The sequence below is a fragment of the Podarcis muralis genome, chromosome 4 (genome assembly GCF_964188315.1).
Source record: "Podarcis muralis chromosome 4, rPodMur119.hap1.1, whole genome shotgun sequence".
Taxonomy (NCBI): Eukaryota; Metazoa; Chordata; class Lepidosauria; order Squamata; family Lacertidae; genus Podarcis; species Podarcis muralis.
The window spans coordinates 72860123-72886646 of record NC_135658.1 but is presented as its reverse complement, the minus strand read 5'-3'; the positions used below and the strand labels follow the sequence as shown (position 1 = coordinate 72886646).

The 26524-nt window shown below is 42.5% G+C and overlaps 2 protein-coding genes across 3 annotated transcripts in view; one reads left to right on the top strand and one right to left on the bottom strand.

The window, feature by feature from the left end:
- SLC9A7 (solute carrier family 9 member A7) overlaps positions 1 to 5372 on the bottom strand; it is a 52736-nt gene extending 47364 nt beyond the window's left edge. Inside the window, exon 1 of one of the 2 annotated variants that reach the window (XM_028727809.2) lies at positions 4690 to 5372. In XM_028727809.2, the coding sequence (XP_028583642.2) occupies positions 4690 to 4945 (256 nt within the window). In that variant the 5' untranslated portion in view covers positions 4946 to 5372. The remainder of the gene's footprint in view (positions 1 to 4689) is intronic. The other variant, XM_028727810.2, reaches the window with a different exon arrangement.
- A 4759-nt stretch (positions 5373 to 10131) lies between these two features.
- RP2 (RP2 activator of ARL3 GTPase) lies at positions 10132 to 22904 on the top strand. The gene is made up of 5 exons (XM_028727808.2): positions 10132 to 10400; positions 17186 to 17851; positions 19102 to 19216; positions 20652 to 20737; positions 21260 to 22904. The coding sequence occupies exons 1-5, from the start codon at positions 10263 to 10265 to the stop codon at positions 21341 to 21343; spliced, it is 1089 nt and encodes a 362-aa protein (XP_028583641.1). The 5' UTR covers positions 10132 to 10262; the 3' UTR covers positions 21344 to 22904.
- The last annotated feature ends 3620 nt before the right edge of the window (positions 22905 to 26524 follow it).

The following is a 26524-nucleotide window of genomic DNA, read 5'->3' as shown; positions in this document are numbered from 1 at the left end:
CTTGAGTCTAAGCCCCTTTCAAAATTGGCCAGGTTGGTGGTAATCATCACCGTGTCTTGAGCTAACAGATTCCATAGTTTACCTACCAGCTGTGTGAAAAAGTACTTCTTTTCATCCATCCTTATTCTCCCACCATTCAGGTTCGTTGCGTTTTAAATAATAAACTCTGGGATCACATGGGAGTCTAAGCAAAATGACCACATGAGACAAGTTCCTCTTGTCCCATTTCATAAACACCCCCCTTCCCAAACGCGTGTTTCCTTTACCTACAAAGATGAATACTCTTTCATGCATAAGTTACACCTGCAATGGGAAATGAGCATGAAACAGCTTTAACAGCAGTTACTAAATTTGATTACCAAAAGAAATAGAAAAAAAACCTGAGTGTTTAATTAATTTACTTTAAAATTTCTTTCAAGTAAGTCCGGAAATCCCCTTTTCTCCTCTCACACAGTGATTGGGCAATTTACACATGACGCAGAAAGAACTAACAGTATTCCCAAACTGGCTTGACATATTCCATGTTCCACACCGAAGGCTAGATTTTCTAGCGCAGTGCTGAAATAACAAGGCCAATGGGTTGTCTTCAGTATTGCTTTTCTGTGCTTTTTGGAAGTAGAGTTAAGTCCCTGAAATGCAAATAAAGAGCGGCTGAGACTGCTTACAACTAAACACCAGCAATAAATGTTATATGGCTGTAAAGAAGACTGACTTAGTGCTAAAGTCTTCCTGTCTAAATCATAACAATGGTTTAGCCATTGCTTAAACGCTACAAACAACATTACTGCCAAGGTTTTACCAAAAATAAATAGTCAAATATTTACTATCTTGTTTTATACAAGACTGGAGCAATATGAAAGATTGGATAAATACTATACAATTCTAGTTAACGGCGAAATCCTATACTCAGAAATAAGTCCAACTCAATTCAATGGGCTTGCTCTCAAGTAAGCTAATACCGGACTTCAGCCTAGATGTGCAAGTTTTTTAATACCCAAATTGGTAAGTCTTCCTCATCAGCATTCATTCTCCCTTGCTTTTTCGCTGTGTCTTACACTTCAATTTTGTCCCCTACTTATAGATAGCGCCATCTTATTTTCTTTTCTTTCAAAGCCCTCCTCAAAGCCCAACTTTGCCACATGAGTCTCATCTTGCAGATACCATCTTATCAGGAAGTCCATTCCATGTGATGTCAAAAATCAAGCTTTTAGTGTGTAGGCACCTACACATGCGTTACATACCGGACAGGCACATCTCTGTTGTCTTTTTGGCATCTGTTGAAGACATCTCTCTTTCAAGAGACCTTCTAAGTGGAGATTTCTATCTCGGTCAGTATCTACACTGGACATGAAATTGCTTCTATATGCAATAGCTTTTTTTTCTTTTATTTTACGTGTGCTATGGTTTCATATGAGTTTTTAATGTACTGCAATGTTGCTTCCGAGATGCTTCATAGGAAAGAATTCATAAATTAAGCGAGCCTTTAGATTAATCCCTTAATTCCTATTTTTTAACTGAACAGAGCTTAAGCGTGTATAATTGCACCAGATCACTTTCCTCTATCCTTCTGCTGTCTTCTTCACTGTCAAGTCAGTTTGGAAGCAACTCAGGGAAAGGTTCTGTGTTTTTGCTTATGTAACTTTACAGTACTACGTGCACTCTGTGAAACAAAACAGACCTTTGCGTCTTTAAATGTTCTTTTTTTTAAAAAAAGCCTGCCATTTATCTCAATAAAATATACAGTTTAGCAGGCAGAAACGCTATGCTATATTTATTGATGGACACACGCAAAAAAAAATTCTTGAGATTTTAAGTACATAGAACCTACCAACATATGTTATACTTCCTATAATGGTCTGTTTTGTATTCCATGCATTTAGCTTCAAGAATTGAGGAAAAAACCATTCTATATAAATACAAAAAAACTATTATTGAGACAAATGTCCCATGGTGAGAGTGTATCATATCATCCACATCCAGGTCAAGTATGTGGATGTTTCTTATGTATACCCATAACTTATGGAAACTGATTTTGTATGGTCTGGAAAATGCTGCAACTGCAAGCTGTTACGCTAAGAATGAAATCCTATACATGCTTTCCTTAGAGCAATTCCTATTAAACTCAGTGAGGTTTACTTCTGCGTAGACATGCACAAGATTGCAGCACAGGAAACATTTGCATATCTTTACTGCCAAAGTGTTCAGGGTGTTAAAAAAAAAAAAAAGACTTACAACAACAACAACAGCACAGCACTGCAGCAGGGAACAAATGACTAAGAAGATTGTCAGAGGTTGAGAAACCTCAGCAGAGAAAAATCCCATTGCTTTTCAACTGTTTTAAACTTTTAAGGATTTGTTGAACAGTTATTGTGGAGGAAACGGTTGTTTTTTGCCCAGTGCAAACATTCATGGGCACTTCCTTACCAGAATAAACATCTGCACCATGGAATGTTGAGCAGACATTATGCCCTTTTAGATTTCATTTTTTACCAGCAAAGAAGAACCATATACAGTAATCAAACCCAGAGTTTGAGAATCAACACACTTCTGCCTATGATCAAAATCTGAACACTTAAAAATTGCTAAGATGTTGAAGATGCAAAAGGAAAATAGCACAAGGTTATATATATGTCAGTGTAGGTACACATGCAGTGCTCTGCACCAGTCATTAATCAAATCTGGTGGCTACTGAGCTGATCACAATTCCCCAGTTCTGTGCCACATCAGATAGTAGGAACAAATGTATGGTACTTTTACTTTGATCTTCCACCACCAAAACCTTTCAAAGGCCAAGCTTTTCTCATTTAATTACAGTACTTAGCAAAAAAAACAAAGAACAAGTGCTCTGTGCAGCTTACAGAAAAGTTAAGATCATAACAATGTCCAAATTAAACACAAACGTAACGTCTAACAGACTAAAGCACAGCAGCAGAATGAAACCCAAGTAAATACAATGATAGGGAACAATAATAGTGCAAGAGATATAAAAATCAGATCTAAAGTCAGGGATCATGGCATCTGTGCATTGCAACTTTGAACCATTTTAGAAATCTGATATAAAATGAGCAGCAAATGGAACAGCTCCAAACCAGTATTTACTTAATTTCATCACATGACCACACACAAGGATTTAAGGTGCATTGGGTAACCTTTCCTGGTGCAGAGTTTCAGCACAATCAGGAGGGAGCCAGGAAGCATCAAGGGCCAAAGATTAAAAAAACAAAAAACACAAAGCTAGCAGGTAGCCAAGCTTCCAGCTAAGGAGCATGAATGTTTAAAGATGTGTCTAGTCTTCCTGTACAGAGTCCAAGATAACAACAACAACAACAAAATTATGCCCAGTTTATTCCCAGTAAGAAAATAAGGGAATCCAAAAGGGTAATCCAAAAGTGGCACATGACAGAATCTTGCTGTCAAGACTACAATTGAAATGTTTACCGTACAGAAATTTAACTTCTGCACCACCATGCACATTACCAGTTCAATTAGCGAGCAGCATTCAAATAAGGCCTGAAGGTTTCCTCAGGGGACATTTCAGCATGTCATAATAATGTATCTCCATTAAGAGAAGCGACACGAAAACATAGTTTACATCTCTAATTTTTTTCCATTATGTAAAAAGCAACTGACATTTGGCCTCTGTCCCACTCCCTATGACCCTAAACAAGCCTGCAAACCACCATCGTAAGAGGCAAATTATGTAATGTGCATTTCAGAGATTTTGCATATGCAAAAGCCCTCTCTGAAATGCACATTACATAATTTGCCTCTTACGATAGTGGTATATATGGTGATGGTGGTGTGTATATAGAGAGAAAACAGATGATGCCCAAAGCAATTTGACCTTCTGTTCCCCCATTAGCTTGGAAACGCTGAATTAGGAAATAGCAGAGGCCTGGCTAATTGCACACATTTCGAGGGATGCTCATTCTTCTTCAAGGAGGTGCAGGTTTGACTTGAGAAGAGGCTCACACATGTGCATTGCATTTATCCAGACCCTGGGCCTTGAGAAAACGACACCAGCAAGACACCACAAAACAACCATAATGTATATCTGAAGACACTGAAGAAAAAAACAGAGGAGGAATGGAGTCACATCCACCAGGCAAAGAAGCGATGGGGCGGGGGGTTTCCAAGCAACCAGATCAAATGCCTCCTCGCCCATCTAATACCCCACCATGTACCCCCCACCCTGACCTCCATAGAGCATCCTTTTGCCACAGGCACAGTCGCTGTTCCCGCCCCTTTGGAATCTAATGCAACTCTCCTCCTCCCGCCTCCACAGCCAAGGGCAGGTGGAATTAGCAAATCGCCTTGACATTCATGGCGCTTCCACAAATAAATAAGGTTTCGATGGAGGGGGGCGGGGGAGGCACACACAAACGCGCGCGCAACATACAGAAGAGTTTTGTGTCATCGTATATGAATGAGAGAAAAAGCAAGGCGAGGAACGGAAGGACCTTGCAAGACACACACACACAAACAAACGCACACACTCCCTCTTCTGCTTACAGGATTTGAGGCAAGTGTGCTAACAAGCCTTTGTTCGCGGCAGGCGCTTGCATCAAAGGCGATCTCTATCTCTCTCTCGCGCGCACACCCATCTCTTTCCCCATCCCTGTCTTTCTCCTCCTTCCTCCTTCCTCCAGGACCAGAAAGAACCAAGCGCGCGCGCACCCCCAGCCTCACCGTAGATCATGGCCAGGCCGGTCTCGTGAAGGAAGCGGACGCGGCGGTGCTTGAAGAGCCAGATGGTGAGGATGGTGAGCGTGAGCAGCAGGATGAACGTCAGGAGGCTCACGCTGTCCTGCCGGTGGCTCTCCTCGGCTTCTTTCTCCGTGGCGATCTCCTCCAGGGCGCTGCTGCTCCGCTCCCCGGAGCACGGCCCGGGGATTCGAAGCAGCAGCAGCAGCGAAAGGAGCAGGAGCGGAGGAGGGCGCGTCATGCTGCTGGTGGTGCTGGGGCCGCCTCCGCCTCCGCCGGTGTTTCTCTCTTCCTCCGGCCCGCAGCAGCTGCGCACCGAGCCGCCCGCAGCCTCTGCAATGCCTGGCCAGCCTCTTACGCTCGCTCAGCCTGTGGCCGCCAAGCCAGGAGCAGCAGCTTCATCCCCAGTGGCGCGCGCGCCGCCGCCGCCGACAGACTCCGCCTCTGCGCGGGTCCTCTCCGGTAGGCAGGCCCCGGCAGGCAAAGTTTGCCGGCTGCTGTAGTCCTCGCTGCGTTGCTGCTACTGCTCCGTCTCTCGCCTCTGCCGTCGCCGCCCCGCCTCTTTTAAGGCCTGCCACGCTCCCAGCTGCGCGGCTGCGGCGGCGGCGCCACCTCCTTGCGCTCCCGCACTGAGGCGGGATTTGCGCCGGCAGCGGAACCAGGCGGGAGAACGGCCGTACCATTGCAGACAATATATATATATAGTTTCCGGGGGAATGTCGTGTCCGAATGCTCCCCGCGTCTGCTGCCTTGGAAAGGTCTGCTGCTGACTGTTGTTGTTGTGCTTAATTGGGCGAGAGTTAAAGAAGCATATTCGATGTAAGGCGCCCCCCCCCCGCCACTTCCTGAAGTGGTGCAGGCCATGCTACCGCCTCCTTCCGCAGCCAGGGTGCACCACAAGCTGAGTAGAGAAAGCTCAAAGTCCCTTGAGTTGCTAGAGGGTGGGCATCCAGTTCTTGTCGATGCTGCTCTCTCAGAAATTGCAAACCTAGAAGTGAAAAGGGAGCTTAGTGGGAAGCTTGGGGTTTGGGGCTGCCGCAACGCCTGTTCCATTCTCAGTGCCCCTCCAGCAAAAAAACAAGAGAGCCTTTGTGGTGTTGTGGTGACAGTCTTGGACTAGTACCTGGGAGACCAGGGTCCAGATCTTCACGCAGCCATGAAGCCCGCTGGGTGAGGATTAAAACCATGTACGCCACCTTCAGCTCCTTGGAGATAAGGTGGAATATAAACGCAACCAATAAATTAAAAATAAGTTGCTGTCCAGGGTTTTTTTTCAGCCAGAACTCGCTGGAACACAGTTCTGGCACCTCTCAGGAGGGTGCCATTGCCATTATAAGAGAACAATGGAGGCGTTCATGGTGAGTTCTGGCACCTCTTTTTCTAGAAAAATAGCAATGTGTATGCTGGTACAGAAACACTAGGCATCCTTAACTCGAATGCACCCATTGAGTACTTTCCAGGTAAGTCTAGATAAGATAAGATAAGATAAGGGTGCTCATCAATGGTTCCTATTCATCCTGGAGAAGAGTGACTAGTGGGGTGCCACAGGGTTCTGTCTTGGGCCCGGTCTTATTCAACATCTTTATCAACGACTTGGATGATGGACTCAAGGGCATCCTGATCAAATTTGCAGATGACACCAAACTGGGAGGGGTGGCTAACACCCCAGAGGACATGATCACACTTCAAAACGACCTTGACAGATTAGAGAACTGGGCCAAAACAAACAAGATGAATTTTAACAGGGAGAAATGTAAAGTATTGCACTTGGGCAAAAAAAATGAGAGGCACAAATACAAGATGGGTGACACCTGGCTTGAGAGCAGTACATGTGAAAAGGATCTAGGAGTCTTGGTTGACCACAAACTTGACATGAGCCAACAGTGTGACGCGGCAGCTAAAAAAGCCAATGCAATTCTGGGCTGCATCAATAGGAGTATAGCATCTAGATCAAGGGAAGTAATAGTGCCACTGTATTCTGCTCTGGTCAGACCTCACCTGGAGTACTGTGTCCAGTTCTGGGCACCACAGTTCAAGAAGGACACTGACAAACTGGAACGTGTCCAGAGGAGGGCAACCAAAATGGTCAAAGGCCTGGAAATGATGCCTTATGAGGAACGGCTAAGGGAGCTGGGCATGTTTAGCCTGGAGAAGAGGAGGTTAAGGGGTGATATGATAGCCATGTTCAAATATATAAAAGGATGTCACATAGAGGAGGGAGAAAGGCTGTTTTCTGCTGCTCCAGAGAAGCGGACACGGAGCAATGGATCCAAACTACAAGAAAGAAGATTCCACCTAAACATTAGGAAGAACTTCCTGACAGTAAGAGCTGTTCGACAGTGGAATTTGCTGCCAAGGAGTGTGGTGGAGTCTCCTTCTTTGGAGGTCTTTAAGCAGAGGCTTGACAACCATATGTCAGGAGTGCGCTGATGGTGTTTCCTGCTTGGCAGGGGGTTGGACTCGATGGCCCTTGTGGTCTCTTCCAACTCTATGATTCTATGATTCTATGATTCTATGATTGTGCTTCAGGAGCTGGTGTGGAGTAATGTTTGCACATAGGTAAGATTCCAGATCAAATTCCACCGCAACTATTGTCTCACTTGATGCCTTAACAAAGTCAGTCAGCTTGAGCCTTTTATCTGCAATATGAGGATAGTTAAACTGAGACCTGCCTTATAGGGTTGCGGTAAGGATTACTGATATAATGTATGTGAACTCTAAAAATTCCTATCCTGCGTTTATGGGGGAGTTCTACTATCTGATGCATGAGTCCTCTCTTAATTCTTGGATTCAGCAAGGGTTAAAATCTAACAGAGGCTTTCATTGTTGAATTAGCCAGGCAAGGGTCATAGTGACCAAAGTAAGGTATAGCAAAGGAGGTTGCTCTGACCCAGAGGGCAAATGGATGGCAGTGAGAAAGACAGAGGCCAGCGTGAGAGAGAGCTGGGCTAGAAGCAGATTGCAGGCACAAGCCAGAAAGTGCGACCATGCTTGACTTCTGCTTGAATCCAAGGCTGTGACTGTGGGAGAAGCAAGACATCTTGGGGTGTTAATGCTGTGAGGCCCTTCATTTAAAAACCATATATCATAGATACCACAGTCTCCACTATTCCTCATTCCAAAGAAACCGAATTCTGAGCAAGCACCTGGAACCTCTGGAATTTCGCACCACTTTGAGATTATTTATTATTATTATTTCATTATTTCTACCCAACCCATCTGACTGGGGTGGCATGCAACATTACTATATATGTTTCTTTTTTCCAGCACTCTTTGGTGCAACCTCAAGCCAGCAAAGTACATTGCAGAACCTCATATAAATGTCTGTCACCTCCCATATTTCATCTTAAGACTGTGACTTAAAGCAGACTCCATCTTTGGCTCCAATATCAGCAAAATTTTTCCACCCCTCCCTTCCTCTTGTTTTGTTTACCTTCTAGCCTAATGAAGCATTGTGGAGAATTCAAAAGCTTGCATGCTGCCACATTGGCTTAATAAAGATACTGCTGTAATGTGGGTTTTGACATTTTTCTAATAGGTCAATTTGACCACCTTTGCTTTCTAACTGAATGCTAAATATTATAGGAAATCTGAGCCAGATTATTATTTATGGTGTAACTGTTTTCACACATCCTCTCCTTTTAGTCCCTTGATATTTTGTACTGTCAACAACTGGGATAATTAATTCCTTGGAGTCCACTAGCAGCATTTCCCAAAGAGAATTGCAATGTTTACCATATATTCTGTTGGGTAAATATTAAGCAAGGTTATTCATTTGTTAAGCATGTTAATACTATACATGTTTACTCAGAACAGGGGTGAGGAACCTGTGGCCCTATCAAATGATGTTGAAGCTCCAGCCACCATGGCCAATAGTCAGAGATGACAGGAGTTCAAGTTCATGTGGGGAACATATTCCCTTTGCCTGTCAACTGAATACAGGAGAGCTTACTTCTCACTAACTATGCACACAAAAATGGGGTTGTGTATCCATTGAACTCCATTTGTTTAGGCTTGCCTAAGCCTGTGCGAAATCAGGCAAAAGAAGAAGGATACAAAATAGTGAGCAATTCATTTTCCCAGTGGCTAGCACAATAGACTGAATTCTGCACTGCAACATGGGAACACAGGGAATCAGTCCCATAAGCTCTTCATTTACAAATTGATCTTACTATTACATGTTTCCATAGCCTTGAATGATGATTCCAGAAGAACAACTATTATACACATCATACAATTACTGCCTGCAAGCAACTGGTATTCAGAGGCAAACTACCTCTGGTACTGGTGGTAGTACACAGCACTCAGGACTAGTAGCCAGTGATGGCTTTATCCTCCATGAATTTGTTTAATCCCCTTTTAAAACCATCCCAAGTTGGTGGCATCACTACATCCTGTGGTCACAAATTCTTTTGTTTTAAGTACACACTCTGTGAAGAAGTAGATTCTTTTGTCTGTGCTGAAGCTTCTAACTTTCAGCTAAAGCAACCACTGCTTCTTTATTCCTTATTAATATACAGACAGCCTAGTATTTTAAGGTTCATAGGCCTACTTCTGAGGAAGCAGCATAGGATTCCATTGTAAGTTCTATTATGTGAAGGCTGCAGTCCTTTCTTCACTTACTTGGGAGAAAGTCCCAAGGGGTTTACTTTTGAATAGAGGTGTATAGGATTGCACTCCTATCTGTCTCCCATTTAATGTGAAATAAAACCTAATGAGATTGAGGGAAGCAATGGGGCGTGGTGCCCTTGGCCACAAACTCTGTTTAGTACACAACCAAATGGCAGACTCTTTATGCTATAAACTTTACAGCATCACCCATAACCCTGATAAATGCAATAACATTTTCTTAACGGAGGCCATAAAATAATTCCCAGAGCACATTAGTTATTGGGCAGGGCCAAATTTTGGGAGAAAATGAACAAGCACTTGGCCCTGGTGCCTTTTGCCAAATATGAGCCTGTAGTTGCAGCATACCTGGCTACAATTAACATACACACCTGCATCTGAGCATGTACAGAGTACACTCCCCCCACCCGTCCCCAGGGGTTATTTCAGACCCCAAGGCTGTTTAGAATCATAGAACAGTAGAGTTGGAAGGCACCCCAAGGGTCATCTAGTCCAACCCCCTTGCAATACAGGGATTATTTATTTATTTTCACGCCCTGAAAGACAGCAAAGTGTGACGAACAGGAGGAGCGAGTGATTCCCTCCATTATTATTATTTTTTGAGAAAAGAAAAAAACCCACTTCTCCCTCTGCCTCCAGGCTCAGGCAGGGGAGGAGGAAGAGGAGAGCCTCCCGATTCGTCAACGAGTCCGATTGACGGCCCCGACCCGAGCCGCCGATAGGCTGCCGCTCGCCCAATGGGGGCGGAGCCTCCTCCGTCGCCCTGGGAGACGGGCGAGGTTGAAGCCGGAAGCGGGCGCTTAAAGCGGAGGGCGGGGCCAGGCGAGGCTTATTCGGCTAGCGGGAGCCGCGGCTGGGGTGGTGGCCGCTGCCTTGCGCGATCCCGGAGGCGGGCTGCGCGGTGTGGCCGGAGGAGGTGGTGAACCGCCATGGGCTGCTTCTTCTCCAAGCGGAGGAAGCAGGCCAAAGAGCCGAAGCCCGGCGGCGGCGAGAGCGGGGACGGAGACGTCGCGGTGCCCTCGGAGGCCGAGAAGCAGCCGCAGTACAGCTGGGACCAGCGAGCCAAGGTAACCCTCCGCCCTGCCGCCCACTCCCCGCCAGGGCCAGCTGCACGCGCTTCTGCTTCCCTCCCTTTCTTCCTCCCCCTCTTGCTTCTCCCTTGACTGCACGCGTGATCCTCCCTTTCGGACGTCCCTTTCTCCCCTTGGGGCTCCTTTCTTCCCCGCTGCTTCTGCCAAGGATGCACGTGTGAACGCCCTTGGAACAGACACGGGTCGGCTTGGGGTGGCGGCGGAAGCCTGGGTGTTTCCTCCCATCGGCTCTTCCAAGTGCCTCTTCGGGAGAGGGTGGGTGGAAGGAGCCACACTTCTTGGATCTGAGCGTGAGGGGGGGGGTGTTTTTGCAGAAAAATCTGTATTTAGACGCCCTTCCGTAGGCTGGGATGGTGGTTGTGGTCCAAAATTGCTCGGGTACCTTAATGTCCTTAATGTTGTGCAAGCAATTCTGCTACGTGTGGACTTCCATGTCGCTCATCATCTGTTTTCTTCGGCGCCTCTCTGCTGACGTCCCGAGTTCCTTTCTTTTTACACGTCTTCTGTCTTTCGTTACTCTTCCTTCCTCTCTGCGTGTACTTCCCTTTCCAGCACGTCTTATCCTCTTACCTGCTTAAGGAGCAAGCTCAACATCACTTAGCGCATCCCTTTCTTATCCCTAAGGAAGGTGGTTATCTAACTCCTTAAATCTACCCTTACTATGCATAGTAAGTGTTGTGGGATCCTAAAGACTACAACAACGGGTTGTGGAATAAGCTGTTTTGTACTTTCACTCTCAGCAGCCTGCGAAGGGTATTTCAAATCATGCCACCAATCGATTTCCCTTTGAGGTACCTCAGCACAGCTTGTGTTTGGCAGCTGATACAGTTATCGCTCTAGGATTTTGAGCAAAGAGGGAATCATTGTAATCTTGTGTATCTGATTGTAAAACATAATGGTTTCCTCTTATTTCATCCCTCCTACCCACCACAACCCCTTGTGAATTGGCAATGAGGGTGCAGGTAGTAGCCAAGGCAGCTGTTTCCCGCAGAGGATTCTGTGCTTGTTTGCTAACTAATTGCATTCTTTCCACAACACTCTGTAAGCCGCACTTTGAGGTCGCATACACTTTATTTTCCTGGATCCCTAATTATTTTTTGTTTAGATGGTTCTGTGCATTGGGTATTTCAAAATTTAGAGGTAATGTAACACTTGACTCATGTTATGGTCATGTGCTTGGTGGGTGGTGGAGGTGATTTCAACGGAGGAAGCTTTTCTGTAGTTTTTGACTCAACTTCCTCTTGTGGTAATGAAAGGAACTTCCCTTAAACAGTATAGTTTGCAATTTGATAGATCTGATACTAAGGAGTCTAAAATGTTTCTTTGTATGACACCATCATTTTTTTTAGTCCACTGTCCCCTTGGTTCCATAAACTCATCCCCTGTAAAAAAAACTTTATTGAGAAAAGTGCTTTGCATGATGTGCTAAGGAAGATAGCAAGACAATAAAATTCTAGGCAGTAAAACGCGAAACAGTGACAATCATTTGCACAATTACTGTATACAAAATCCAATGAAACTATTTAGTTTCATTCAGCATAATTTATGCATTTAAATCGGTGATACCAGCTTTTCAAAGTCTGATAGTCATTTACACCTCTAATCATTTATGCCCCTGGTAGCCCCTAGACCAGGCATCCCCAAACTCGGCCCTCCAGATGTTTTTTGGGACTACAACTCCCATCATCCCTAGCTAACGGGACCTGTGGTCAGGGATGATGGGAAATGTAGTCCCAAAGTATCTGGAGGGCTGAGTTTGGGGGTGCTTGCCCTAGATTCTTGGTGCCTGCTCCCGTCAGCCATCCCACTGCCCCCTTGGAGAACCACTGTCCTACATAGGATGAATCCTCTTATATGTTAGGGTATGAATTGCTCCCAACTTAGATATGGAAATGAAACACAATTCCATTCTTCAGAGTGACAGTGTCCTTGAAATAAACATGCAGTATGCTGTTGAAGGTTGGGACGCGGGTGGCGCTGTGGGTAAAACCTCAGCGACTAGGACTTGCCGATCGCATGTTTGGCGGCTTGAATCCCCGCGGCGGGGTGAGCTCCCGTCTTTCGGTCCCAGCTCCTGCCCACCTAGCAGTTCGAAAGCACCCTTAAGTGCAAGTAGATAAATAGGTACCGCTTTATAGCGGGAAGGTAAACGGCGTTTCCGTGTGCTGCTCTGGTGCCGGTTCGCCAGAGCAGCTTCGTCACGCTGGCCACGTGACCCGGAAGTTTCTGCGGGCAGCGCTGGCTCCCGGCCTCTAGAGTGAGATGAGCGCACAACCCTAGAGTCTGTCAAGACTGGCCCGTACGGGCAGGGGTACTTTTACCTTTACCTATGCTGTTGAAGTGATCAGGTTAAATATTAATTGGTGTGTTATTTCAAATGTCATTTCATTTGAAGTTACTGTTGAGCTTGATTTTCCAATATCTGCCATCCTGCATGCTTAGAGGTGGGGAATCTGTGCTCCTCTAGATATTGCAAGACTCACAACAGGCTTAGTCAGCATGGGCAGTGGTCAGGGATTATGGCAGTGCAGCCGAGCATCGTCTTGAGGACTGCACTTTCCCCACCTCTTGTCATTAGGCCTGTCTGTTCCTTTTCTGAGACTGCATATAGCATATGAATGCCCATGTGTTTCAGGGAATAGTCCTTCATTTTAAAGAGAGTGCCTAGGTAAACTGTACCAATTCCCTGTGCTACCACTATTCTAAAGCATTGCAGACTTACCTGCAGCAGACTTGACACACTTAAATTTAAGGTTTATATTTATATTTAACCATGGTCAAATGCCCTTGTCACCTAAGGCTCTTAAGTGGATTAAATAAAGCCACCAGTTTAATATGTTTTAAAACGGATGGTGATGGGGGAGGATTGGAATTAAGGCAGACGAGGCTGCTTGATGAGAAGGACTTGTAATAAATACTGCACAGGTGCGACCTGCAACAAATATTGCCGTGTGAAATACTCCACCTCAAATTTCTAGATACTCTCTTTCTCCCACCTCAGTGTCCAGGCAATGTTCTGAATCTATGTCTAGACCTTGTTGGGTTGTTTTCATAGCTTGCTTAGGTCCGTCTGCCCCAAGTTTTTGTTTTTGTTTTGTACTTGTGCAAATCATGGTTTCCTCTGAAAATGCAAAGTGGTGCTGTTTGGGCTATATGAGGACCTGCTTTTTGAGAATTAAAATCTCTCTCTCTCTCTCTCTCTCTCTCTCTCTGTAGTATGGGTACACACACACACACACACACACACACACACACACACACACTCTAATTCAGGGCTAGTTCTGTATAAATTTTCCTAGTGTCATCTTCTCCTGCTCTTTTATAGCAGGAGTGAGCAGACCAGCCTTGTCAAATCTACTTGGTTTTTTACTTGAACCCTAAGAACAGGGGTTGGGGGGGGGGGACTAGGGACATAAGGAGAAGGCATGTAATCAGAATTAAAGAACTACAGGCCTATGAGTGCATGCTGAGCCTAGGAACTGAGTTGGGAAGAGCGCAGAGAGAAGAAGCTACGTGGTAAAGAGCACAACCGGATGCCTTCATATGCCTCACAGCAGGTGCTATAACTCTACAACAGTTTGACTTCACCCCAGAAGACATACTCTTCCATTGTCTTCTGAGACTGATGGATACCAACCAACATCTAGAAACAAATTAAGATTTTAAATCAAGTCCACTCCTTGTTAGCTTTCTTCATTTCAGCAGCCTAATTTACATAAAAATACTATATTGTAGACATTGTTCAGTAATTGGGAGTCTGTAGCTCTTGCTGATCTACTGCAGATGCCTGCGAGATCTACCAGTAGATTCTGATCTGCCTACTGCAGCTCTTTAGAATATATGGTTTGGCATTAGCAAGAGAATCATAATCTAATTGGCTATACTTTCGTATTTCAAATATAGCTAGAAAATCAAGAATGTGGTTGAGCCTTAATTTCAGATAATTTTAGGTCCTAAAACTCACTTTATTGAAGGGCTTGTGTGAATGTAGATGAAAGTAGGTCAGGTTTTAGTGTGCCTGTAACCACTTTTCAAGAGTTTCCTACAGGTACATTTCATACATGAGGCAAGAAAACCATTTGTAGTACAGTAGATAGTATGAACTTGTGGTGTTGTAGCTATAGTTTTTAATTGGTTTGGATTTGATATCCCGCCTTTCACTCCCTTTAAGGAGTCTCAAAGCGGCTAACATTCTCCTTTCCCTTCCTCCCCCACAACAAACCCTCTGTGAGGTGAGTGGGGCTGAGAGACTTCAGAGAAGTGTGACTGGCCCAAGGTCACCCAGCAGCTGCATGTGGAGGAGCGGAGATGCGAACCCGGTCCCCCAGATTACGAGACTACTGCTCTTAACCACTACACCACACTGGCTCTCTGGTTGCCTGTTCTTTTAATTCTCTTGTGCTCTGCCAGTAGGCTAAATAAAATATCTGGTATATGAGCATGGAATGAAGCAGGACTGAACAGGCCACACACACTCGTGCAGTGCAGTTACAGAGAACAGCATTACTGGCCATTCCTGAGTTCATGACATGCCTTTGTATCTTTTCTTGTCCTGCCTTGCTCAATCCTGGACTATATAATTTCAACATTCACAATACACTTTTAAAAGCATATTTCAGGGCAGAACAAGAGAACTAAAACGTGTGACAGTTCCCAGCAATATGTGTAACTTTGCTTTCTGGGCAATTTTAGTTCCACTTGGGGCTAGAAAGAAAACTATGTACATGTATCTGCATGTAGTGTATAAATAGAACATTTCACAGCAAAAATACTACTGTGATGTGACTTGGGAGTTTCCCCCCCTTTCTGATCAACTTCCTTTTTTATAAGGGATTTAGTAAATAAACTGAATAGTTATTTTAACATAGTTATGTTACCTGGGTTTAATAGCATATGTAGGGATCCCTTTTAGAAAAGGTTTAGAGATGCAACTTTGAAGTTGCCTCATTTCAACAAACCATAGTTAATGTTAATGATGGTTTGTCACAATTTGGATGTCATGGCAAACAAAGCAAAACATTCCAGACTGCTTCTTAAGACTATACAGAAGGAGCAAGGCTTACTGTGGCACCATTCTTCTATCACCAGTGTTCGAAACTCCCTTTGTTCTAGGCACATTTTGCGAAAGGGAATTTCATTAGCATGAGCAGTTTCTGAGCTCTGGGGTGCAGTACTGCACCTAAGATTTCAGATTAAAACTGCAGAGTGGAAGGAAAGGAGGATCTTTTTCTGTCTTCCCACTTCCAGCTACTCTCTGAAGACTGGAGAAGAGACCCTCTTAAGAATATTAGGGGGGTGGGCAGGGGAAGGACTAGACCATGTGAAAAATGAACATAATATTTTAGCTGCAGTTCATTCATTTTCAGCTTTGTAGTCTTACTATATAAAAAAGCGTGCCTAGACATTCCATTGTTGTGCCCAGAAGCTAGGTTTAAGGTGCCATTTAGCTCCTAGCTTTCATATCTCAGTTTCTAACACTATCACCAAGTCACAGTTTAGTGTTTCGTGTGAATGAACTTTTTCAAGTCGATAAGAACTGCATTCTGCAAGTTACCAATTTGTGTACCGTGCATTATGGTAATATACAAATGTTAGATTTAGTATCTAAAAGTCAGTTTTACTTTTTGCTCCTTGAAGGAATTGGGAGGAAAATGAATATTTGAGGAAGTTAAACTAGATTGCAACAGTGCTTCAACTGCATTCTTAACATTACCAAATAAAATGGGGAAAGAAGACAAAAAGGAAACAAAGCAGCTCTTAGCATTTGGCCTTCAATTCGCTATGACACCAGGGAAGAACAAAAATGATGGCATGAAATGCAGCCTGAATAGTCTTGGTTCTACATGGATGCTTCTGTTCCTGTACTAGATTTGAGTGTGGTTTTTATTTTGAGAGTCTTTTGAAAGGTGATTTTTAATCACTCTTGGTATAATAGACCAGAATATGAGTATTCTAAGTAAATAGCAGTTTTTAAAAGCACATTATTTGTATTCTGTTTCTGGCAGTAATACGACTTGCTGGCTAATTTTATTAAATTATTATGTTCTGAATTACCTGAATTATCTGTTGACGTTGTGGATGTGTTGTAACTTGGCTTGCTATCTATAGCCTAAAGTTACCTAACTATAATATACTCCCTAAAAACAGTAATCATTCTTCTGTCCTTTCCTTATTAAAGTTAGTCTGGAGTATATGATGGTGCCCTATGCCAAGTCAGATCTTCGGTTCATATAGCTCAATATTGTTGACACTGAAAGACAGTGGCTCTTCAAGATTTCATGATGGAGTATTTTCCCCAGCCCCCCCCCCCCCCGGTGGGGAGGGAAGGTGGATTGAACCTGTGATCTCTTGCAAGCAAAGCATACGCTCTGTTGCTGAATTACAGCCCCTCCCCAGCGTACATATTTAACTGTAAACCTTAGCAATTCTGTTCTGCAAAAGGTTATTCTATCAGTGAAAAGGCATCACTTCTGTGTGATCAGTTTTATTTCATGGCACAAGTTCATATCTGACTGGTTGACCATTGTATGCCACTTGTACATTCATTGGCAACAAAAATCAGTCCAAAAAGAATCTCTTTTCTTGCATCTCTTATCCTTGAGTAACAGGACAGTTGCTTATATAAATAACAGAGAAAATATTACTTTGAAATACAGCAATGTCACAAAAGAAGTAAGTCATTCACCACAATGTGCTAACTTTCTCTTAGGGATAGCTTATTAAGCGTATTGTCTTGCTACATGCCTGTGCTTTTCTTTCAGATTGATCCCAAAGACTACATGTTTTCTGGACTCAAGGACGAAACAGTAGGACGTTTACCTGGGAAAGTTGCAGGGCAACAGTTTGTTATTCAGGACTGTGAAAACTGCAATATCTACATCTTTGACCACTCAGCTACAATCACTATTGATGACTGTACAAACTGCCGAATATTTTTAGGACCTGTGAAAGGGAGTGTGTTTTTCCGCGATTGCAAAGATTGTAAATGTGTTGTGGCTTGCCAACAATTTCGTACCCGGGACTGCAGAAAGATGGACGTCTTTCTGTGCTGTGCCACCCAACCCATCATTGAATCATCTACAGGTATGAAGTTTGGGTGTTTCCAGTACTACTATCCAGAGCTGGCTTTGCAGCTGAAAGACGCAGGGCTGAGCATCTTTAACAATACATGGAGCAATATCCATGATTTCACACCAGTATCGGGAGAGAACAACTGGAGTCTTCTAGCTGCGGACGCTTTAGTTCAGGACCATGTACCACTGCCAACTGCTGAGGAACTGAAAGCTGTCAGGATTTCAACGGATGCCAACAGGAGCATAATTCCAGTTACGCAGGGTAGACGTCCAAAGCACAGTGAAGAATCTTGCCTGGCCGTATTCTTTGCTGGGGATTATACAACTGCCAATGCTAGAAAGTTAATTGATGAGGTAAGAAACACACGGCTGTCTCTCACATCTTGACTTGTATTTCTTAAAAACTATGAAACCTTTCTAGAGACGTACGTTTAAGTGCCAAACTACTCTTTAGTTTCAAAATGGCTGCTAGGAAGTTGTACTTGGTATAGCCAAACTATTGCTCCGGATTTATCCGTTTTCCTATATCCACATTCACTGTGCAGATAGGAAATTTACTGTGAGGGTGGGGTGCTGTAACTCCATCCTGTAGCATACTTATTTCTTTTAACCTAGCCATTGGAGAAAATTCATCAGATTTGGATAAGACCATGGATTGTGTCCAGTTAGCTTGCATAAAAAGGCTATGATCAAGAAAATTATTCCTGTTTATTGTGGTACCTCAGGTTAAGAACTTAATTCATTCTGGAGGTCCGTTCTTGACCTGAAACTCTTCTTAACCTGAGGTACCACTTTAGCTAATGGGGCTGCCGCGCTGCGGCCGCACGATTTCTGTTCTCATCCTGAAGCAAAGTTCTTAACCTGAGGTACTATTTCTGGGTTAGTGGAGTCTGTAACCTGAAGCGTCTGTAACCCGAGGCACCACTGTATTCAGTCATTTGCTTTACCTTTGTCCCCCTAGTGAAGGAAGGGTCTCTGTTGCACTGTATGGGGAGTGGGACTTGAAGAAGATTGCCTTGCTGGAAGGTGCTGCCGCATCAAATAATTTTCCATAGAGCACCATTTCATAGAATCATAAAACCATAGAATCTTAAGACTTGGAAGGGATCCAGGAGTCAGCTAGTCCAACCCCTGCAATGCAGAAACCTTAGCTATACCATTTATATACCACCCCATGTCATCTGTGGGTGCCCTCACATTTTTCATTTGTGCACTTGCCACAGTGGCTTATCACTTTGGAACATAATAGCTGTGGATAACCTGAGGTTCAATAAAATGGGGAAGAAGCATAGGAGCCAACTCCTTGGGCCTAAGTTCCCTTCGCCCCACCATAAAATATTTGAGGGGACCGTCTCCTCCCATGGTTGACATGCATTGCATTCAGATGTGGGGCAGAGCTTACCTGCCCCCCTCCCCACTATTTTATTCCAGTTCCCACCTCTGGGAGGAAGCATAAAGAAACAAAGGCGAAGCAAATGACTGAATATTATAAACAGGATTTATTTATTTTTTGCATATATTGGTTATAGTCTTTATGGAAGCAAAATGGTATGTTAAGTAATATTTAGTTAATTTATAAGAAATTCTAATTCTTGTTGAAATAGATGACTGGCAAAGGCTTCTGGCTAGTGCAGACTAAAGAGGTTTCCATGAAAGCAGATGATGCTCGGCGAGTGTTCCAGGAAAGAGCGACTGAATTTATCCCTTTAGTTGAAAAAGGTATGACTACTCCAAAAAACAAACCCTTCCGTTCCTTTAAATTTACTTAATAAAACGATTGAAGTTGTATTCTTTGATACACATTTTAAGTGTCATAAAAAAAATTTTTTAAAGGACATAAAAAAGCACAATAACAATAATCTCACATTGAGAATACAGTTGTCATTAGTTCTTACATCTAAAGTTGGAAATACGAGTTGATATAAGCCCTCCAGAAGTCCAAATAGGTATCTACAGAAACAATATGCATCATACATTGAGCTTGACAGGGTGCCTAATTCAAAGGCTTTTGATAAACACAGCAAAACCTAGGGGTCAGAAAGTATAAATATGCCTTATATTGCTCTGTAGGAAGCCCATCTGGCCCTGGTGCTTTCCTGGTCTTCATCATATGCATGACATTCTTAATTTCTTCCATCTGCAAAGATTTTGCAAGATTTTCCTTTTGTCGCATATCTACAGGAAAACCAACTGCAATAAGAAGTTTTGAAAATCACAGCCTATAGGAACATTTTCATCTTTATAGGAACATTATCCTTCCCGTAAAAAATGGAGTAATACTTCTGAAACTTAATTTATTTCTTTTTGTGTTTTATAGACCATATTATGTCCACCTCTAACCAGCAGGATAATGCTCACTTTTTTTGTTTAAAACAGAAAGTCAATATTTTGCCTGGTCTTTCATGCTTTCCTAATATATTTGCTGCTGAAATTGTTGTTGGTTTAGCAAATAAGGATGACAAAACCTTTAGTTGCTTTAGTGTAATGTACTGTTTTCCCCATGAAGTCATTGAAGCACTTTGATTTGCATGTTTAAATATATCTTTTGAAGAAAGACTTATATAAAGGAGTTAAGAAATTTACCAGTTGCTTTGCTAAGCCCTTCTACATAAACATTTTCTTTTTCAAAAGGTAAACCTAATATTTAAACAGGCATTATTGTTTCTCAAACATGTATTGCTGGTCAAAATGTACCGGTATGTTAGTTCATATATTTAGACTTGAGGGAATGCTGTTGTATTCTCTCAAACTTTGGGGGGGGGGTTATTGTCTTGTTTGTTAGTATGTTATGTGTTTTTATACTGTAATGTGCCCTATGATCCTTGAATGAAGGGTAGTATATAAATAATATAAAATGAATATATAAATATTTTTTTGGTAAAAATTGTGATTAGGTGGCTATTTTTCTGTAGTTTCACTGAAACCTCATTCTGGATTGTTGGGGCAGTAGCGTTAGCAGAAGAAAATAGTTGGGAGTGTAGAGAGAGGTTCTGTGTAGGTTTCAGACTTCTGGTGTAACACTAGACTTGTTTTCTGAGATACAGCTTTTTCTCTCAAGGACTGCTTCTGCTCTTATTGTGAAAAGAGTGCAGATATTTTCCTTGGGCCAAAGATCTGAAAATTCCTAACGACAAAAATACTATCTTTTTCTTAGGTCCCGTTGTTGCGCTAGAGTTCTGTGGTGACGGTTCTGTAGCAGCGTGCCAAGACATTGTTGTTAATGTCTTCAGTGGAGCGAAGGTGAGTAGCAGCACAGGTTCTAGAGTTTTCTAGAACTATTGGTATCATTTGCCAGTTACTTTAGTTATTGAAATATAGTTATTCACAAGAGTGCTTGATTCTGAAACCAGTTTGTTTTTTAATTCAATGCTAACTTTCAAAATTAAGACTACTTTTTAACACTTTATCCCCTCCTTCATCCAAGGGGCTCGGGGCAGCATATGTTTCAGCCCTCGGCGAAAGGCTTAATAGAAGCATAGTGACTGGTCCAATGTGTTTGCTTAACCACAGCCTGCAGTATCCAAATTGACAAACTGTGGTTAATGATAACTATGGCATGTTTGAAACAAGCCAACTACAAAACATGTTTCTCTCACTTTGGTATTACTGTTTTATCCAGGATTTAAGTTGGCTTTTAACTTGAATTGACTCAGTAGTAGGAGTGGCTTAACAATATGATCCAGTTTTTAAAAAATAGAATCTTGTATAAAATCATCTGGTTGAGGGCATGTTAGTGATTTTCATTTTCCTTTTAAACTACAGGTTTTTGTATCGGAGGACAAGGCATCGGCCTCCAGAGAAGTAGACAGCTTCTATAATTTTGCTGATATGCAGATGGGAATGTGAAGTAGACATAAGCATCTTATTGACGGTTGAGATGTACTTTAGGTTTGTATAGCACTCAGTTGATAGTCGGACACTTTGAAGAAAAACAAGAAGTTGCCTTTACAAAACAATTTTTTAAAAAATTAAATGCATCCAACAAATAAGACGCCACATATCAGATACCTTTATAAGCTCTTTAGTGCTCACTTGCTTATGTCCAATTCTTTCTTGCATATAATGTTTCAATGTTATAAGACTGGCAGTCTGTTCAGTATGTTTGGTAGAGTTTAGGAGAGAGCTTTGCTTTTCGTCAAAATCAAAACTTATTTGCAACCAAGTTTACTCCACAGGTACCATAATTTAAACTTTTGGAGGTGATCTGCTTTTACAGAATACAGAAATTTTTGCTAAAGTTATACACACACCTTGATTTTTCAGTGGGAACGATCTAATGTACTTCACTCACACTGAAATCAATATGGCTGACTTTGGATTGTTCCCCTTGCATGCAAGTAGCAGAGATGAGAAATTACAGCTTAATTTTTTGTGCTAAAGTCTCAGGTTCTACACTGACTTAAAGTATATTTAGTGGCTACACTTTAAATACTCAATCACTGCAGAAGTGCTTGCAGAAACAGAGATAGTATTCCTACAGGGGACTTAGTACCTTTTGGTACTGAGCGCTGCCTTGAATTCTTGCATTAAGAGTAATTTTTCCAAATGTATTAAATTTATGAAAAGCAGGGTGAGCCTCCTTGCATAAAAATCTAAAGTGGGAGCTTGAAAATTCTGCTTTTTGGTTATCCAAATCTGCCCTGAACTTGAGTGTTGATGACTTCACTCTGGTTTTTTTTGGTGCCATCTCCAAGCACCTGTTATAAATGTTAACTTCTGTCTCAAATGTTGAAGGAGGATGCATCTGCAGGACTTTGCGCTGGTTTAGAATATCAAAATAAAGATGAAAGATAATGCAATCAGGTTTACGCATTCTGAGTGCAACACGATGGCTTAGAGTACAAATCATGTCTCTTGGCTATGCTTAATCTGGAAGGTGGCATGTTAAGTACAAAGTAGGTGTACTCAAAAGACTGTAATTATACTGAAATCTGTAGAAACCGGTGCTTTATACAAGCTGTAAAAAGAAATAATTTTCTTTCTTTTTCTTCAACTGTATAAATATGTGCTATATGGAAATAAGGGTTTTATCTGCTAGAATAGTACTATATGCTGGATAAAGACAACATAATTTTTACCTGAAGCTTTAACAGGAAATAACTTTTAAAATCAGAGGAAATGCTCTGCAATGTGTAGGGAGAGATAATTTGTCAAATCATTGAAGGTTTTTAATAACATTTCCTAATTTCTTTTTATACTGTCAACATTGAAGGATTCTGTGTAGTTAATTTCTGGATCTTTGTGAATTATTGCTCATTCTTTATAAGGTAAACTGTTCAGTTAATTCATTGGTATCATACTACAGTAAGTGCTTTATCAGGGTTTTGTATGTTTGTTATGGCTTTTATAATGCCTTTTTTGTCTAGCACTTGTAAAATGTGATTTATAATAAATATTTAAATGAAAAGGCCCTGTAACTTTTTAATTAAAGATGTAAGGGGTGTGTGTCATGATCTAAACGAATCTGTTCACGGTTGTGTAACTAATTTAATTGGTCTCATTGCCGCCCTCTTGTCACTTTATTTAGCTGAGCTTTGTCCTTTAAAATTTGACGTTATATACTTCATGTAGCAACTGATAATGAGCTGGATCCAGACAAGACTGAGCCAGGACACTTTCACAACAGGGCTTCTTACTCTCCCACTATTTCCTTTTAAAGGCCTGACAGGAAGGTCCAAACAGGGCCATCCTTCGAGCGGGCAAGCCGGGTCGTCCCCCTGGGTGCTGATCAGAGGGGAACACCAAACTGAGCTCAGTGACTGCATTTTTTAAAAAAGTATTATCTGCAGTGAGATAATTAAAAAAAAGCAAGCGTATATAACCGTTTCAAGGTTCGATAACTACAAAAATGATATAATTTCAGTTAGTTTTAAAGTATGTTTCTTTTTTCAGTTTGCACTTTTTTACCTAGCACAAAGGATGTCAGTGGAACATAGCATTATTATTATTTTTTTGAGGCAACGTTGCCAAGCACTTAGCACCTCAAATACTACAAGCACTGTACAGTGGTACCTCTAGTTACATACTTAATTCGTTCTGGAGGTCCATTCTTAACCTGAAACTGTTCTTAACCTGAAGCACCACTTTAGCTAATGGGCCTCCCGCTGCTGCCGCGCCTCCAGAGCACGATTTCTGTTCTCATCCTGAAACAAAGTTCTTAACCCGAGGTACTATTTCTGGGTTAGTGGAGTCTGTAACGTGAAGCGTATGTAACCTGAAGCGTATGTAACCTGAGGTACCACTGTATAATATTAAGCTGTAAGAAGTCAGCTAGATAGGTCTTTATACATACTGTACTTTTCCATGTATAAGACGAGGTTTTTTTAGTATGAAAAAATGTTCAAAATTTGGGCTCGTCTTATACACGGTTAGTGCAGAGGGGTGATGGGTGATTAGTTGCAGCCGCGAGCAGGAGGTTGTCAGCGGCAATTGGGTGGGTGATTGGTGTCTTTGGCAAGGGCTTCTTTGGATTGGCTGCTGCTGTGTCCACTGGGTCGTTGATTGGTGGCTGTGGCAAGGTCTGCTGTGGATTGGCTTCCACTGCGGCAATTGTGTGTGTGCTTGGTGGTTGCTGCTGGCCATCGGGCAGATGCTTATTGGCTTTTGTGATGTGTGCGATTGGCAGCATTTCAGTCCAGTGAGTGATTTTTGGCATTCCCCTTACAAAAAAGTTCATCAAGTATGGGCAATCCCCCCCCAAAAAAGCTTAACAACTTTGGGCAAACTGCCCCCCATTTTCTTAAATTGGAGTCCCCAAAAATAGGGGACATTTTATACACGGAAAAATAAGGTGTATATATAAGAGACAAAAGTAATGGATATTCTGAAATAATGAATGCTTATCAAAAGACCGGAACTGCTATAAAACAGCTTTGGCTTGTGCAAACTGTGGCACAGTGGCTGAGAGAGCAATGTTTTGAGCAGTGTCCTCCTTGGTGGATAGGATAGCAAGTGATGTGAGACTTTCATCTGCCATGGTAGACCATGAATACGTTTCAGTAAGCCTCACTTTTCAGAAGCTACGCTTGCTGCTGACAACTCGAAGTGTCAGGAGAAATTCTACTGCTATCCAGACGTTTGGGAATACGAAATTTGTTTCGCTATAATGGATTTACTGCAGGGCATCTTGTGAGTTTTCCAGGAGGTAGCATCTGATGGCCCAGCTCAACACAAATATCTGCACCATCAATGTCAGAGCAGTTGCCGTTACAGATAGGTAGCCGTGTTGGTCTGCCATAGTCAAAAAAAATAATAAAAATTCCTTCCAGTAGCACCTTAAAGACCAACTAAGTTAGTTCTTGGTATGAGCTTTCGTGTGCATGCACACTTCTTCAGATAACGTATCTGAAGAAGTGTGCATGCACACGAAAGCTCATACCAAGAACTAACTTAGAGCAGTTGCCGTTTGTGAGAGCCATATAGTGGGTGGTAAGCTTCTCTTCTGGTAGCTTTTCAAGGCTGTACGAGAATCTCCGTGTGAGATTCAGGCTGCTCAAATCACACTTCAGCTGAAACATGAGCGGAGTCAGAGTGTAGAACTGCTTGAAAATTTCTGCTAGACCATTGCACTCATAATCATGAATCTGACCCTCATACTCAAGCTGCCGCATCTTGCAGTACTTATGTGGGGGCTCCTCAAAAGTGGAATTGACATCAAGGACCTCTTTTGCTGTGATAATGACTCCTGCATCACTGCTTTCCCTATATAATGAGATGAACTCCACACATTTCTTCGTGAGGGAAGGAGCAGTTGTGATGTCCATTGTAAGGCATCGTGTAGTTTTAGTTGCAGTATATACGTGGAACATATCATACCTTGATATCAAGTCCATCAGTTGGCCTGCTAGGCACTGTGCTTCATGGTAAAGACCTGTGTTTGCTTGAGGTGACTGCTAGTTCCATCAGAGCATCATAAACTTATTTTGTTTTCATACTAAATAGGCTTCATACTGCCTTTATGAATTTTGTCAGTGTCTACTCAGGAACTTCATAGTGAGGTTGGATTCATGGTCTTTTAGTATCTGCCACCATTGAACAGAGAATAGCACAACAGGTTTGTACATCTAAAATTCCTTCTTCCTTACTGGAGCTCTTATTAATCCTAAATTTTCTACTTAGGATTGCCTTTTGCATCCTTCTATTAAAGATTAAAGAGCAGCTTCGTCACGCTGGCCACGTGACCTGGAAATGTCTGCGGACAGCGCTGTCCCCCGGCCTCTAGAGTGAGATGGGCGCACAACCCTAGAGTCTGTCAAGACAGGCCCGTATGGGCAGGGGTACCTTTACCTTTACCTATTAAAGACTTGGTCTTTAATGAGTTTAAGCAATGTTTCATCCCAGTTGTTTCTCCAGCACATTTCCTTGGAGATGCCATGTTGATAATGGACTCCAAGTACACATCATCTCAGACGCTTCCAGCACTAAGAGCTATCAAACTTGATACATATTACTTTAATATGGAAGGTGTATATTAAAGTGAAATATCTGATCTTACTCATACTTTCCCTCGGATAAAAACTGAAAATTATTGTGTGGAACTTAACTGCATGATAAAAATGTTCAAGACAATATAAATTCTCATTGTGGCAAAACTGGTTGGATGAGTAAAAACCATATTCTAGAACACCACTGCATAATAACTACAGTGGTACCTCGGGTTAAGTACTTAATTCGTTCCGGAGGTCCGTACTTAACCTGAAACTGCTCTTAACCTGAAGCACCACTTTAGCTAATGGGGCCTCCTGCTGCTGCCGCGCCGCCGGAGCACGATTTCTGTCCTCATCCTGACGCAAAGTTCTTAACGTGAAGCTCTATTTCTGGGTTAGCGGAGTCTGTAATCTGAAGCGTATGTAACCTGAAGCATATGTAACCCGAGGTACCACTGTACTTACTACTGTGTGTTCTGGTCAGAGCTCCTTTTCAGCATACAGGCTTCATATTAATCCCTATAAATAAAAGTGATCCATCTGTTTTGGTCCCTTAAGTATAGCTGGTGAATAAATTGCTGCCCACCCATAGATGGTGTGG

Excerpts from the sequence above, each read along its gene's own strand:
- RP2 (XM_028727808.2), top strand. The coding sequence starts at position 10,263 with ATGGGCTGCTTCTTCTCCAAGCGGAGGAAGCAGGCCAAAGAGCCGAAG. Across the intron at positions 17,852-19,101 it reads CTAGAAAGTTAATTGATGAG|ATGACTGGCAAAGGCTTCTG; the intron begins GTAAGAAACACA and ends TTGTTGAAATAG. Across the intron at positions 20,738-21,259 it reads ATGTCTTCAGTGGAGCGAAG|GTTTTTGTATCGGAGGACAA; the intron begins GTGAGTAGCAGC and ends TTTAAACTACAG.